This window comes from Serinus canaria, chromosome 21 (assembly GCF_022539315.1).
Source record: "Serinus canaria isolate serCan28SL12 chromosome 21, serCan2020, whole genome shotgun sequence".
In the NCBI taxonomy this organism is placed as follows: domain Eukaryota; kingdom Metazoa; phylum Chordata; class Aves; order Passeriformes; family Fringillidae; genus Serinus; species Serinus canaria.
In genome coordinates this window covers 2896270-2913379 of record NC_066334.1, presented here as the reverse complement: position 1 = coordinate 2913379, position 17110 = coordinate 2896270, and the positions used below count along the sequence as shown (strand labels likewise).

The window sequence follows — 17110 nt, the reverse complement described above, 5'->3', positions numbered from 1 at the left end:
AAGGATATCCATCATATCTTTATTTACATATCACAGAAACACACATGCAACATGTCACAGGTTTTACTACAATGGAACAGCCTGTCCCTATCTCCTGTTACCAAAAACTTTATTTTTGGCTCACTAGGAAAACTATCACTTCCCCAGAAAGCTCCTAAAAATAATAATTAAAAATAACAGACCTGGCGGGATAGATAAATGAGTGAGAGCTACAAGCTGGGATATCTTGCCACATCCTTGCAGAAACCAGGTGGTCCTCTGAAAGGAAGGAAGGCTGGAGTGGGAGTGGATGGTCCCAAAGATGACAGGTCCCAAGATGCAGTGGTAGTGTGTAACAGCTAAGGAATATGTCTGGAGCAGTGAAAAAGGGAGAGAGCAAGAGGTCTGCCAGAGGGTCCTCTCTCACCTAGGCACGCAGCTGATCCGTTTCCCATCTTTGATTCCACCTGGATGCTACAAATTTCCTCTTCTCTAGGAACTTCCAGTTCTTAAGAGGGATCTGTCTACCTTTATTTTCAAGCAATAATTAAGGGGTAAAGTTTAAGCTCATATCCCCTTGGCCCTGAAGGATTTCCAATTCTTGCCTCTCTTGAGAGAAAATGAAACTGCAGAGCCTTTTCCTGCCAGGACCATCAGAATGGGAGTGATGATCATTGCTTGCTAACTAGGAGAGGGGGACTCAATTCAGTGGCAGGAATATGCTGAAGGAAGGGACAGGGAGTGCAGTCCTGCTATGGAAAAGGCTGATGTCAGTGTATTTATAATGAACATGAGTTTCAGTCTAGCTGGGACCTGGCATGTTCAGAGCCTGCAGCTTCCACCATTTGCTCAGCTTTTCCCTCTAATTCCCACTCCTAGATATAAACAGTTTGACCCCAGCTCCTGACCATCCAGGCAGGAGTCCCACCCTCCTAAACATTAATAAAAGATCCCTGCTCTCCGTTGGCTGATTCAGGCTCCACACAGCGCCCCTTCCTCCGGGTCACTCTCCGGTTCCGGTGGAATTTGGCGTAACAGCGCAGCCCTATGGAAAAGATATTGTGAAAAATGTGGATTTTATGATTGGCTTTTTGCAAATATTGAAATGAATATTATATGTCTTATGTTAGAAAGTTATGCTGTGTTAATTTTCTTAAGCAGTGTGTTAAATATAGTTTAGGTTATAACATAATGTTAAAATAGAAAGTATGCTATGTGAGATACTTTTTTAAAAGAGAGGACTCATACTGAGGTAGCAGCCACAGGACACCAAAATCTTTCAGAGAAAGAGAATTTACTGCTCCCTTATCAGGAGAAACGAACTTCTTCCTGCCTCGCTCAGCCCTGAAGACACCATCAGGATTCAGAGGAAGGAGCTGACACTGCCCAGACAGAATCCTCTGTCTGAGTGGAATTTATGCATCATGGATGAGATGTATGAATATGCAACAGGCTGTTGTTTTAAGGGTTAATCCTCTGTTAATGTGGGGCCTTTTTTGGGCTTATTTTGACCAGAAAGAGGTACCAGGACTGTCCCTAACTCTTTGTTTTTATTGTCTTATATTGTCCTAATCTTAATTGTCCAAATTTTTATTACTCTAATTCTAGTATAATTTTTATAACCATTTAATTACTATTAAACTTTTAAAATTTTAAAAACAAGTGATTGGGGATTTTCACAATGTGCAGAAGTGAGGAGGGAGCAGGGCTCACTACAGCAGTAGCACCAACTATTTCTCTGCCTCAGATACTGCTGCACTGGGGACAATCCTGGTGCTGTGTCAAACAGGGTGGGAGAGAAATGCCTCCCATAGACAAGGCCTATTGCTCTCTGGGCACTGCTGTTCTGTTTGGCTCACTGTTCTGATTTGGGATTCATTGTTCAGTCAGCTTTCCCTGGATTCTTGAAATACCAATGAATTATTCCAATTGTTTCCAGTGATTTTATGGAAGCCCTGCTTGGTTTCCTCCTATTACTTCCCATTACTGTCTAAGTAATCTCTCCATTGGGAAATTACTACAGATTTAATGTGCAGCAGCAATGACTAGGGACCTCCCCTTGCTATTTATTTCTCTGAAGCTTCAAGAGAGAAGGGAAGAGCCTTTGAAGTGTTATTACTGGGAGGTCCAATCCAAAGCCCACTGCTCACCTCCTTTAATTTCTCTGTTTTAGATGCTCAGTGTGCACGGTCTGAAGGAAGCTAGCTAATATAGCATGAGTGAGTATGAAGGGGAAAAAAGGCATTTTATTTGTAAAAACCATGAGTACATATTCTCCCAAGGCAGTGGAAGGTAATGGGAGCCTCGGTCATGGTAATTATTTGTTTTCTGGCTCCAAGAGGTTGATTTTATGGTGTTTCTTGTCTGACTTTGTTACACCAGAATGTGTAGCTAGTTGGGCCAAATAGGGTAAATAATTCTCATGAAAACTCTGCTTTTCAGTAGTGCAGGATCTTGTCATTGGGGTTGGCAGGAGCTGATTTGATCATTATAGAAAGTGCAGTTCTTTTCACTTCTAGAGCAGGCAGCAGAGGATTTATAGCTTTTGTAATAAGACAGCTCAAAACTTTCCTTGGTTGTACAGTGGAGATCCAGATGACGTCACATAGCAGTCCTTTGGAATTGTGTCCCTGGGCTACACTGAGAGCAGCTACCTTAAAAAGCTGGGTTTGTGCCCCTCATTACCAACCACCCCAGGGCAAACTGGCCTCCTAAAAGGGGAGCATGCAAGATCAGAGCTCTACTCCTATCTAAGCCTCTTGTCTATCTTACCTGGAACTTCCCTCTGGGGATCTTTTTTGTGCTACACAGGATGCACATTTGCTATCAACTTATGACTGGCTTAAGGATAAAGCAGGGCCTGGGGCAGCCTCATTAAGGATTGCTGAAACATGATTCTAGGCTAATCTATCAGAAGGTCATCTCTGATTAGGACCTTGTGGTGTTACACAACACGCCCAGGGTGAGGACTATCATTTAACACTGCAACTCCAGGAAAGCTGCCCATTGGACTGGGTAAGAAGTAGGCAAACAGCCTTTTCAAATCACTGGGTACCTGATGCAGGTCACAAAATTTGGCAAACAGAATGTTTTCTGGCAGGCAAGACTCAGTGCCTGGAGCTGATCCTGAACATGTTTAGACTAGAAGAGTGCCTTTTAACACTTTCATAATGCACCTGCCTAATAAAGGCTGCTGTGGATTCTTCAGAAATAGTTTTAAGAAACAAAAGCCTGAGTCCTTCCCACATCTACTAAATTGCTACAAGCTTAGTTGAAATTAACCTGGGAAAGTCATGTTAGGCACAAGGTCATACAAAACAGTGTTTTCATAGTCTATGATACTTGAAAATACCACTAAAATGTTAATATATTGTGGCTTCTTCTGTTAGGTTGGTAGACATCAGGATCTTTGTTTTCAAGAGAGAAAACAAGATATCCTAGAAGACTCAATAGTCACACTGTGAGTCATGGCAGAGAGATGCTAAGAGCAGGAAAGCTTGGCTCCTGCTTTCACATACAAACCACTATTCCAAGTCAGTGCTACAAAGTTGGTGAGTGTCTTGGGAATGGTTTATAGCCCATAAGCATGTTTGCTTTTGTTTCATGTCCAGCATGGTCACTGTCTCCCCAGCTCCAGCAATATCACGATGGGTGAGGGGCAGCCCAGGATCCTGCGAGAGTTGAGGACCAGGGGCTGCACTCCCTTCCAGTGGCTGCTTGACAGCCATGCAGTACAGTGGGTCTGACTGAGATTCTGCTGCCCTGTGGTTTTCTCATTTTTCTTTTTTCCCCCACTTCATTTTTTTTCCCTTTGGTACTGTGACTAGGGCTTGCTGGCTTGCTCCTCTGCCACTTAGGAGCCCAGAGCTGGTGTGTGCTGTGCCAAGACCCCATCTGGGTCCTCTTCACCAGTGATCTGTGCCAAGCAGCTTTCCCTGTCCCTCATTTCTTGCAGTTTCTTGCTACTGCTTTGGGCATTTTGCTATACTTCAGCATAACACTCAGTGTCCACCAAGACCCACCCCCACTGCTTCTGCTTCTGCTACTGTTTGGGGCTTAGTGCTACAACTTGCCACCCTGGGGATCTGCCCGCCCCTGCGGTGCCAGCCTGCGGCTCCGAGGTTCCTGCTGCAGTCCCTGTTGCCGTGCAGAGGGCCCCGGGCCCAGCTGCCCCCGGGAGTTTGCAGGGAGCCCCTTTGTCTCTGCCTGCCCGCCCGCCACAGCCCCGGGAGGGAGACCCGGAGCCGCCACAGCGCCCCCTGCTGGCCTGGGGGAATCACCGCACCCACCCTGCCCGGCCGGGAGCCAGCAGCGCCCCTGCTGGCTGTGAGCGGAACTGCACCAAGGGGAGGAGCCCGAGGGGCGGGGCTGGGGCTGGGGCTGGGGCTCTGCTTTTGGCTGGTGTTGCTGCCATCCTTGCTGTCTTGCCATACGTATAGATTTATATGCATATAGATATAAAGATAAAAATATATATGTATCTATATATATAGATATATCTAGATATAGATATAAATATATATATGTATCTCTATATATAGATATAGATATAAATATATATCAATATGTACAGATATATCTTTATATCTCTCTATATCTCTATATGTATCTATATATATAGATATATCTAGATATAGATATAAAGATATAGAGAAATCTTTATAGATATAAAGATATAGATATCTCTATAGATAAAGATATAGATATCTCTATCTGTATCTCTCTATCTATATCTAGATCGATTTATATAGATATATAAAGATATCTATATATAGCTAGATAGAGATAGATATAGAGATATATCTGGATATAGATATAAAGATATATCTCTATATATAGATATATCTATATCCATATCCATATATCCCTATATCTATCTATCTATCTATAGATAGATAGATAGATATAGATATATATAATGCGACCTCTGGCTGGGTTTCAGGGTATCCCCAGCTGGCCGGATTGCACAGCCTTGTTCAGCACAGCTTGCCTGGGCTCCCAGGCAGTTCCCAGCCGCTGGCTACCTTAGCAAGCTCAGCTCTTAAATGCGATCAGCTCTTAGTGATTATCAGCTCATTTTGTGATTTCAGCTCTTTTGCTTGCTAAGTGCCTTAGGCAGACGCAGGGAGAGAGAGGAGAAGGCTGTGTGAGTTTCCACAGTGATGCATTTATTTGCAGCCTCTGCGAAAGTCTCAGGGACAGCTCTTCTCCCAAGCTGGGCAAAAATAAATCTTTATATAGGATACAAGAGTTTTAGAAATTGTCCAATAGTAAGGGTCAAAAGGAAAGTAACCTATAGTCTTACAGAGAGATAAGCAAGGGTCTGAAGGCAGAAGAGGGGCTTCTTAGGTCCAGCCATCATGACTCAGCATTTCCTATCTTAGGCTGCTGCCCTCCACGGAGGCCTTTCAGGCCATGTGCCTGCTACAACTATATATATAAACAGATAGATAGATAGATAGATAGATAGATAGATAGATAGATAGATAGATAGATAGATAGATAGACACACAGATAGATAGTAAGTAAAGAACTGTTATTCCTTTCCTCATATCTTTGCCAGAAAGCCCTATAATTTCAAAGCTATAATAATTTGGAGGGAAGGGGTTAATATTTTCCATTCCAAGGGAGGTTCCCACCTTCCTTGGCAGGCACCTGTCTTTTAAACCAAGGCAGGGAGCAAAGAGCTGCACTCACCTTCAGTGCACATACAGTCATCATAACACTTGTTGTTAAGGCCTCGATTGTGTGGTTTGCAGAGGTGTTCACGTAAGTCACAGCAAGAGCCTGCAACACAGGACCAGGGGTCAGCACAGCTCAGGTATCCCCCTACCTGTAGGGCTACTGACACCCATGACAGCTCCGTTGTACAGACATCACCTGGTCCCAAAGCACGCCTAGAGAGCCTCTGCCCTTCCCTTGCATACCACTGCCTATCCCTAGTAGAAATCAGAATGCATGGAAATCTTAAAACCTGGGCTAGATTGCAAACATCCCATGTTTGGAGAAATGACTCTGCCCAGCTGATCCTGACCTGGGAGGCAGTCAAGGTGGTGATCACATGGCTCTCCTTCAGCTGTCGTGGTTTCATTTCCACTGTTGGGGCTCTTACTGCGGCGTTTTTCTATGGGAAAAAAAAATTATATGCTGATAGAAAATTTCATGCTAGTGTTTTCCTTTTGGAGAATATATTTTTCCAGGATAAAAACAGCCTCAAATTTCAAGAGTTTGAACTCTAAACCTTCATAGTCTACTCTCCTCCCTATTTCTCCACTCTCCATTTATCATTTTTACTCTGCCCTCCAAATATGCATCCAAAATGAGAAACAGTCTGTAACCTTGCACAAAACTCAATCAGCATTATGCTGCTTCTCTCTTCCTCCACTGCTGTGATCTCCTGTCCTTCAGCACATCTTTGAATACTAACCATAGACAAGCCTTACAGGATGACTTTTGGGAAAGATCACAGGGAGGTTTAGCACCTTTCTTTTTAGCAGATGGCCACATTTCTGGTTTGAGATCCTCATAATCAGTCCAGTCAAAGAGTGCCATATCCAAGGTGGGCATCACATCCCCATCTTGCCTGAGGCGAGCCTGCAAACCACAAAAAAAACCCAGACAGACAATGAATTACCTGTCTGTAGAGACACTGAAGTATTTGCAAATTTTCACATTGCTTTTACATTAAAAAGGCTTTATGATTGCCCCTCCCCTCCTCCACTCCTGTCTTATCCACGGGGGATTCCTGGCATCTCATTTTCAAAAGCAAAGAACTCTCTCTTGTTGAGGCTGAAGCCAAGAGGGAAGTTTCCACTGCTTCTGTGTGAGAATAACAGATGAGCAAGGAGTGTTAGGACCTGCTGGCACTTCAGTCAAGAGCTCCTACTGTCTCTCTGGTCCTTGAAACTCAGTGAAGTTGGATAGCTGAGGGAGAGGCAAGGCTTGGAGGTACAGAACAGTTCCCAGCTGTCTCTTTACCTGTGACCGTGGTGAAGTGGCTGGAAGAACAGGAGGCTCTTCTGTGGAAACAGCTGTGTCCAGTGCAGCAATGAGGAGTGTGCTGGGAGTCAGACTTGTAGCTTCCTCTGCCTGAAGATTTTGAAACTGTTCTTCAGAGCTTTTGGGTTTCTTGTACAGGGAGCTTGGCCCAGCACCAGGAGTCTTCCCTGCAGAGGGCAACAGGTACAGTGGCATTACCTCTCTCATCCCTTTTCTCCATGTGACAGATTTGAATCAAAGGAATTCATGTTTCATCCAGTTGCCAACCACTCTTCCATGATCCTGAGCTACTGTTTTAAACCACTGTATAACAGTCATGAGCTATTACAGTGATAAATCAGGTCCAGAGTTTATGCTTAAGACATACAAAATCACACTTCCTTGAATGTCTGTCTCTTGTTTGAGAAGCAAAACATGGTTTTTTGTGGTATCAAAAGTACAAAATGTACCTGTTTAACCATTTTTAAACCAAAGGATTAAGCTATTGCAAATACCTGTGAATACATTCTTATTTGATCTTAGTAGTGAGTTATTTCAATTTAGCTCAAGTCAGGACTTACCTAACTTGAAATTATCTACACAGAAATGTCCCTCTTCTTCATAAGTATTAATTTAAATATAGACCTTAAGTTAACCTCAAGAAATAAGCCCTGTTTGTAGTCTGCAAATATTGCTTCAAATCAGCTTTGTTGCATACTCTTTCATATTTCTAACACAAGCTGTTTAGTCAGTCCTCTGAAAAAACAATAGAGCTCTTCTTACTGAGGCAGGGAGGAGTGAAGGATGGAACTCAAGGATGTGACACCCAGCTTGTCACATAGTCTAGATTGACACAAATTGCCTTGCTTTAACAGAACTCAAGGTTTACCACATTGAGCTCATACCACAGCAACACCCACCCACAACTTGACCTGCAAAGGAAAGCAGTCCCGGTCAAAATCAAGCAATGTTTTAAAGTTATCTCTGCAATTTCACATAGGCAAAATCTGAATTTTTTGTTGTTGTTGTTCAGCATAAACATAGAAGAGTACAAGCTCTGGTGAGAAGAAACTGGTCTCCAAAGGAAAATAAAGGGGTTGTGTTTTTTCTAATTCTCATTATTTTTGAAGTCAGTGGACAGATTGGGCATGGCTCAGACATACGTGTTCCTAAATTGGGCCATTTGCTAAAAAGGAAAATAAAAACAAAACAGACCACCCTAAAACAGCCCCTCAAGTCTTAGGGTCTCTCAGAGCTCCCCCTGTAAGACAAACTAGGTCATTTTCACAAAATTGCAGCCAGCACTAAAATCCTGGTTCTGCAGTTCCCCTTTTTTCTTGTGCCTCTTTTGTTTGGCGGATTTCTCCCCAGAGCAGGCACACACTCCACACCCTCCACACATGCATGTGGCTCCACCACAGCTGCAACTTCTTGCCTTCACACAAGAGATGCTCATTCCCAGTGCCACAACAGCCCCACCTTCCCTTGGAGCTCAAATACCTTGGTGATGTTTCAGCCTGTCCCTGCGGCTGTGCCGACGATGCTCTCGGTTCTGCTTCTTTCCTTTCTCAGAGCCTGGGGACTGGTTTTCCTTCTCAGGATATGACAATTCAAACCCCAGGAACACATCTTTATTCTGGTTCAGGGCTGCTGGCTGTCCCTCTGCCACCAGCTCTTCCACAGCTGAAGCTCCACTGCCCATCTTGAGGGTCTCTTCCCCAGCCAGCTGCCCTCTTGAAGGCATGGTATGGACCCTCTCCTTCTTGGCCAAGCCTTGCCTGTGATGTCGCCCAGACCTGGGCTGCTGCAGCCACATCTCTTGATTTTGAAGGTGGTGGTTGTTTGGGGCATTTTTGAGCTTTGTGCCAGGGTTCAGGGAGATTGCAAGACTGATGTCTGAAAGAACCAGCACACACAGGAAAAGGAAAGAAGAGAAGGTGGAAGAAGTTTCCATAATCATGGGTGCTCTGTCTCACCTGCAATTAAAAAAAGGGGGGGGGGGAAGGAACCAACACTTAGGAACTGGAAAGGTCATCAAGATTCAGTCCTAGGACACTTAGATAAAAACCATTATGGTATCCTGAGGTGGAAGCAAGTTATTCCCTTTGCTTATCTCCTCTTCTCCCAGCCCTGGTTACAGCAGCTGAGACACATGTGCAGGGCCTGCAGGGCTGAGAGGTCCCAGTTTCATGTGCAAATGAGGTCATCAATCAGCAGGACACTTCCCTTTGATTCCCCACTAGCCCCCCTACCCTCCTATTCACAGCCCACCATCTGAGGGGCTGGGGGGCTGGCTCCTGCTCTTGAGCCTGGCACAATACCAGCTGCCAGGCTGGCATCCTGGGCTAGGGGCACTGGCCCCTCCTCACAGCTGGTTTTCTTGCAATGAAGATGTCAAAATGAACAGAACTGGAGGCAGATGGTGGCCACACAGAACCAGTAACAGCCCTGAGCAGCTCAAGACAAGAGACTTCCACACGTGCTTGCAGACTGCTTCAGAGTGGTGGAAATTGGTCAAAGAAAGAAAAAACACTGGAGATTTTGTGCTGATACCCCTTGGCATAGCAGGGAAATAAAAAGGCTGTCAGCAGAGCAGGGGATGCTAGTCTAAAGGACCAAGGGGCAGAGGCAGACTGAGGTTTCCTTAGCTTGAACACTTCCCCTCCTTGATCCTGCACAGGTCACCAGGCAAGGCTGTCACTGGGAGGGTAATTTAAGTCCCAAGAACATCGAGACCAAGTTCCATTGAGTCCACCAGCACAGTGGCTGCAGACTGTTCTCGTTCATTCTGCTTCTCTGTTATATTTTTGTGGGTCTTCTTTCATCCTTTTGTTTGTGTTCCAAGACATGGCTTTGGGACACTGTGGCTTGGTGCTCTGTACAAGTCAGAGCAATCTCTAATTAAGTTACTCAGTCATTCTCCCCTGTCCTTCCCCACAAAATGGGGGAAGGAATTTGCAGCATTTCTAGTGCAGCTTTTCCAGACTGTCCCTCTCTCTCTGGGCAGCATGAGGACATGCTTAAAAACAGAGCTCCCTGGGATACTGACTGCCACAAAAGCAGCACAGAGTTACAGCCACTGCTTTTCACTCAACCTCATCTCAGTCTTTCTGCACCTCAGCACTTGGCTGCACCTGATTCCCATCTGTTCACCAGGAGAACCACTTTGCTGCTTATCACAAGGGCTCATACTCCCTCCTCCAGGTGATTTTCTGCTTGGCCAGGGTGTTGATTTGGCACAGCCTGGTTTTTGGTAGCGGGGAGGGGGCCACTGGGGTAGCTTCTGTAAGAAGCTGCTAGAAGCTTCCACCATGTCTGACAGAGCCAAAGGGAAGGGAAGGAGATGTGAGAGGAACAGTGGATTTGTTTTTACAAACAAGCTATGGGTCTGCTGGTAGAGAAAACAAATATTCCACAATAAGGAATAAAAGAAATAAAATAAATTCTCCACAATAAGGATTCCACTGATTGATGAGTGGAAAAAGATATTTGCTTTTACAAATAATCTTTAGGTTTGCTGATAAACGAAATGAGACATTTGAAAGATGAAAGGAACAGTGGGGGAAAAAAACCCCTAAATTCCATAAGAATTAAAAATGAAAAGGGAGGGTTGTTGAAAAGGGAATTTCTGGGATCAGGCATTCTGGGAAGTCTGAACCTCTCAAGTACCTCAGCTGATGGGGAAAGAGAGAAAGGAAATGTGGCTGGAAATTGGGATAAAAAGGAGGCTGAGTCCTCCAAAAATTGGAGAGACCCCAGGGGAATGCCCCATGGCCTCTGCCATTATTGGAATAAAGTCAGAAAGGACTCCTCTGTCTCCTTTTTGGACATAAACCTCTGGTGCTTGTGGGTTAATTTTCCTAACAGGTGTTCCAAGCGTTGGAACTGAGATTCCTCTGCAAGCTGTGGTGAGGAGCCCAGTAAAACAAACTGTGCCCTTGTGCTGTATGAAGCCACAGGGCATGCAGAGATCCACTCACAGCCCCTGGGAAAAGTGCTCACAGTGGAGTGGGTGGATGGCAGAGGAAGCTGTGATCCAGCAGGAGACCCGGACAGAGAGAGGGCCCTGCTCCCAAACCAGAGCAGCCTGTCCTTTGAGGACTCACCCTGTGGAGGAGTGACCCACACCACAGCAGTTTTGGGATGGCTGTTGCCTGTGGGAGGGAACCCATGGCAGAGCAGAGGAGCCTCCTCTGCTCTGTGCTGTTAGTGAGAAAGAGGGAAGGGCTGGGGAGGGGAAGAAGTTGTCTTAAAGGCTTCTTTTACTTCTCATTATCCTCCTCTGACTCTGTTAATAATAAATTTACCTTATACCTTTAAATTTGAACCTGTTTTGCCCTTAAGAGTACTTTCCTGCCAGTCCTTATCGCAATCTCAATTAAATTTGTTAATTTTTTCTCCTTCTCATCTGCCCAACTATGGCATAAGAGTGTGAGCAAACAACTTTTGTGGGTGCCTGGTGTTTGGCCAGTATCAAACCATGACACCAGCCATTGCAGCCTGTGAAGGGCAGCAGGTAACAGCCTTTCAGGCCAATTCTGACTCCACTTTTTGTTGAGTTGGCAGAAGATATGCTATGAGTAGCTTGGGCTCTTCCTTTGCCCTTTTCTTCCAGCCTGAGAGACAGATATGGAGAATTTTGAGTCAGTGAAAACTTTGCCATCACAGCAGCCCAGCATCCTGGAGTTAAGAGAGAGATGCCTTCATCCTGTTAATTGAAAAAACCCTGCTGATGCACTCACCAGCCAATCCTGCCTTTCCAAGATTCCTCTCTGTTGCTGCTCATAGCCTGGGAACATGTTTTCAATTCAGCCATTCCCTGGAAAGAGGCAGGCAGCACAGGGGCCTTCTTTTCATGCAGTTTTCAAAAAGCAGGTCTTTCTACTGGCCATAAAAGACAATAAACTGTTCCTTGAGGACTGATTTAGGAGGCACTGGGAAGCTCACTTGCAAAGGTGTAACACTAGAAATGCAATTTTATTGGCAGCTACCTGGAACAAAGGAAAACCAGACTGACAGCTAAATCTATTTTAAAAAAATTAATATCTTCTTCCAAACTACTAAAACAAGTAGCAACACATAGCTCTGCATGGGGTCATTTGCTTTTTCCCCAGACCATGGGGTCTTCGCTTTTTTCCTAGGATTTTCTCTTTAAGAACCAGAGCGAACCAGCTGGATTAAGACATCACTCAGAACAACTCAAAGAGCTGTAAAGAGCATCTTACCTTTTCATCTGTAGGCAAAATACCAAGAGGAGAGAACAAGTGCAAAGAGAATGCAAGGGTGTCTCCAATCTCACTCTCGCAGACGTGTCCCTTTGATGGTGAATCTGACAGACACATTCTGATTTTCAGTGGGAGCTGGGAGACAGCTAAATGCTGCAGGGCAGTAAAACAGAAGGTCTGCTTCAAAGCAGAGGGGGTGTTTATTTAAGCAGCCCAGCTGTCTTGTTGGCACAAACCAGGATGAAAATGCAGGTAGGAACACAGATTGCCTCATCTCTGCACTGCCAGGTTAACGTCACGGTGTTACCGTCACTGGGAATCTTGCATTAATAATGCAGATTACCTGCATTGCCTGACAACCTACACTGCTGCACTGTTGTCAGGGGAGGTCTGAGCTGTTTGCTAAACCAAACCAGTGCATGGACAAGTTTTGGGTTAATGCAACACTGCTGTGCTAGAGGCAAAGCAGTCCCAGCCTTCTCCTAACCACTTGTCTCCATGTCCTGATCTACCTTTAATTCCAGAAAACTCTTCACACCTCCTTCATTTTTCTTACCCTGTAGAATTTACCCTTACAAAAGACAGCTAGATAACACAACAGTATCCCTAGTTCTCAGTGCTCAGGTTTATTACATTTGCTGGGAATGCCCAGATGAAGGCAGGAATGATGAATCTGACTCCATGTTCTCAGAAGGCTCATTTATTATTTTATGATACTATATTATATTAAAGAGTACTATACTATACTAAAGAATACAGAAAGGATACTTAGAAGGCTAAAATGATAATAATGAAAACTCCTGACTCTTTCCAGAGTCCTGACACAGCTTGGCCCTGATTGGCCAAAGAATCCAAACAACTCCCAGCAGAATCCAATGGAACAATCACCTGTGGGAAAACAATCTCCAAACATACTCCACATGTGAGCACAACACAGGAGCAGCAAATGAGATAAGAATTGTTTTCCTTTTCTCTGAGGCTTCTCAGTTTCCCAGGAGAAAAATCCTGGGTGAAGGGATTTTTTCAGAGAATGTGAATGCTACACAGATGGCTGAGCACCAAAATAAACTTCTCCCTCTTTTCTAGCAGGACCACAGTCCAAAAAAGAATCCCATGCTAGCCCTGGGATCATTGATGCAGGTGACAGGAAGGTTCTCACCCTGCTGATGCAGCCTGCAAAGGATGAAATTCTGCCTGAGATACACACCAGACAAAAAGAAGTCTGGCTTTATAAGGAGTTGCTTTTCCATTTAAGATGCCTTTAAATTGCTATAAACAAACACACATGTTACAACAAAGCCCAGAATTCATAATCTTCTTAGGATTCATATATTAGTGAGGGAAATAGATGGAGTATTTGCCACATTAAGCTGCTCCTGTAGTTCTTCACAACACCAGACCGACATCCTTATTGCTCCACCCCTCTTCCTGCACTGCCTTACAGACCCTCAGGATTACAAGGCACCTGAGGTAGCAAATCTGCATCTCACATGAACATATGTACAGCAAAGAGCTGCCCAGAGTATGGACTCAGGGCTGGTAAGTGAGTTGCACTGCTGTTTTCCAGCCACAATTTCTGATCCATTTTGGGTTAGTAGTGGATGTTTACCATCCCCTAAGTGAAATCCAGGGGGGGTGGGGGTTTGCATCTTGGATCATTTTCTCCGGGGGAAGTCTTCTCTGGACTCATTAATATAATTGCTATTTTTCTGCTCTCTGCTCGTAATCCTGCAAGACAGCCATGGACTAAACAGGTACATGGAAATTCTCTCATGTTTTTCTGCTATAAATATGGTTGTGTCACCTTGGTTCTGAAATAGACTCAGAAAATGTTCCTAGTGTATTTGGTTTGGATTTGACAAAACAGGAACATTAGACCATCTGCAATCATTCATGTGTCTCACTTAAAACATGATATCTGACAGTCCTAGCTTTAACTTTTCACATTTCTTCATGTCACACCCAAGAGGAACAAAACCCTTGAACTGAGAGACTGTCAAGATCTTTGATACATTTATTATGCTCAAGGGCTGAACCAAGCTGGACCCAAGCAGGTGTGCTGAGCTAGATTTGTTTTTGGCTCTGACAAGACTCAGAGCCAAAAACTCAGACTTTGGCAGACATGTGTAAAGATTTCCTGGACTCCAGACAACCCCAATCTGCAGCAATACACAAAATGTATGGGCATCTGCATGGGTGTTGTGTGTATGTGCCTGTGTGGCAGGGATGGCAGACAATAAACCCACTCTGTGTGCCAGGCTCCCTGTAAATAAGGAGCCATGGGGTGATGGATGGGCTTGAGAAGGCCTGGAGCAGAATGGATGGGGTAGGCTCTATGGTGGCTGACATGCAGAGAGCTGGCTGGAGCCATGAGGATGGCATTGTGCAGATAAATGAGATTTGACTTCCCTGCTGGGTCTCTTTCCATCTGTTTTTCTGTTTCTGGAGGCAAATGCTGGGAAGGTTCATAAACAATCTGCCAAGAGACTTTTCTATTTCTAAAAGCTCAATCCCAGTTTTGTAGGGTCTCCCAAAGCAGGCAGGTAATATTTGCCCTTCTCTTTTCCTTTCCAGGGCAAAAGTACTAACATTTTATTCTTTCCAACATTTCCTGCACACTAGATTTGTAAAGAATTTCAATTGTTTTTGCAGTTGTCCCAGACATCCTTGGGATGACAGAACAGCTCCCTGCTCACAGATTTTCATTCCTTTTGTGTTCCTTTTCAGAGCTGCCCTGCTTTTTAGGTTTCCTGCTTCCATCATCACCGTTCCTCCCTATCTTGCCTTTCATACTTATTGGACTCCAAAGTTTCTTTGTCCCTCCTGACTGTGATGCAAGAAATTTCCTCTCTGCAGATATTCAGGCTACCTGAACACCCCCTCCACTTTGCCCCTTGAAACACCTGGTTCCTTTACCTGTGCTGTTTTCTCTCACTTTTGCTATCCCGAGACAGCACTCCAGAATAGAAAGGGCCAAATTCAGTAATATACCAATTGCATTAGTGACAGGAGAGACAGGACGTAAAGATTCAGGCTTGTAAGGCATTAAGTAGTAGTTGTAGCTATCCCTGTGCCTTCACAAAGCCTCTCCCTGGGGCAGTTTGTATCCAGTGACCACTTGAAACTTGATTCACTCAACACTAGTTGGAGGGCTGGAACTGGGACTCCCCTCACCCATCACCTCTGGCTTACCCATCTCTCTGTGCTCTACTCTGCTGATGAGGACAGAAGTCATCTGTTCACACAGCACAGCTCAGGGAACTCCCTCTGCTGCAGCCCAGGCTTATGAGCTGCCTGAGTCCCTGCTGAGCTCCATCACCCTGGTTTTGGTTGACACTGGACGCCTTCGAGTCAATACATGCCCCTAGGCACAGCTGTGCCTCTCTTTCTCCTGAGCCTAGCCCAGCCTGCCCTGAGAGCTTCCCAACACAACATCTGCCAGGGACAGCCAGCCCAGCAAGTCGCTGCATTGAAGGGTAAGAGGGGCCCATGAATGAATATGCAGAACCCTCTGCTCTGCTTCCCTCTGGGACTTCACAGCCATCACAGGCGACCTGCCATCAAACAGAGTCTGCTCTACCCAATAAAGAGACTAAAACAGCAACGAGCCTGAAATTCACACCAAAGATATAGCTGCTTGCTGTCAGCATGGCAGAGAAGACTCTTTGGTTTCATGTGTGATGCCAGGTGACAAATGGGACACAATCAATAGGAAAGGTCATTGCTCACCCAGCTGGAAAGTACTCGCCAGTGTTACTGGGAAGAATGGGGCAGATTTGCCCTGATCTTTGCTGGGAGGGAGACATGGATCTGTCTCGACTGGCAAAACAGTTAGGCTGTGCTTTCAACATTCTTCCTTGCATGACATTCTCACTCTGAACCGTATATATAGAATTAATGCCTTCTTCAAGGGAGAGAACATGGCAATACAAAACCACTTCCATGAAACCCTCCAGCTGACAGAAAACTTCAGGTGTGAATTGGATAAGTGCCACTTAAATTCTGTGTGATTAATTCCTAGTTGCAATAAGCCATTAACTGATGCCAAGTTGATTTAATTCAGAAATGAGACCTCACTTTTAGCAACAGAGGAAGAACAGACAACAAGCCGCGGGTAGCCAGGGGCTCGGTGCACGGCAGCGCACGGCTCTGTAAACACAATGACTCGGTGGGAAAAGCTTCTGTCGCCCCTCGGCATCGCTGGCTCGGAGCCGGGACGTTCCCCTGGGGTGTGCGAGGGGCTCAGACCCTGAGAGAGGGACGGTGCCTCTGTCCGAGGCGACTTTGCTTCTCAGAGCGACCTGGGGAGGAAGGTGGCAGGAGTGACCCACAGCGGGGCGGTGGGACGCGAGTCCCAGACCCGAACCGCGCATCCCTGCGAGGCACGCGGCGGAGGGCACGGAGGCGACCCGTGTGGCAGAACCGCGGCGGGACCCGCGGAGTCCGGAGCGCGTTCCCCTGCACGGGTGACAATAGGTCCGGCCGAAGGCACCGCGCCCCGGTACCGGTGCTATCCAAGCTCTCCGCTCGCCCGCACCGCGGAGCGGTGCCGCCGTAACCGGAGCTCCGCGCGCATCCCGGCGGCGGCAGGACCGGGCATCCCCGTCAGTCCGTGTCTTTGTCTGCTCCGGGGTGCACGGAAAGTGGGAAGGTGTTCCCCACTCCTCCCCAGTCCCTGCGACAGCAGAGGGGAATCAGCTCGGCGGAGCATCCACCGCTGGCCCCGGGACGGGTGAGCACGGCGCGGGCAGCGCTGCCTACCTGTCCGAAGGTGCCGGTCCGGCGGAGCCTGACAGACAGGGCAGGGCAGGGCAGAGCTGTGCGAGCGGCGGAGGGGAGGCAGGTCTGCGGGGGGCAGGGGGTGTTCAAACCCGAAAGGAGAGGAGGAGGAGGAGGAAGAGGAGGAGGAGGAGACAGGGGGAAGGCAG

General features: G+C 46.1%; 1 protein-coding gene across 1 annotated transcript; it reads right to left on the bottom strand.

Annotated features, from left to right (window-relative positions):
• On the bottom strand, nt 1-17105 carry DRAXIN (dorsal inhibitory axon guidance protein). The gene is made up of 7 exons (XM_009095625.4): nt 16944-17105; nt 8458-8933; nt 6958-7145; nt 6462-6573; nt 6014-6103; nt 5677-5766; nt 1-1024 (listed from the first exon to the last, which is right to left on the bottom strand). The coding sequence occupies exons 2-7, from the start codon at nt 8915-8917 to the stop codon at nt 912-914; spliced, it is 1053 nt and encodes a 350-aa protein (XP_009093873.1). The 5' UTR covers nt 8918-8933; nt 16944-17105; the 3' UTR covers nt 1-911.
• Nucleotides 17106-17110: the final 5 nt, after the last annotated feature.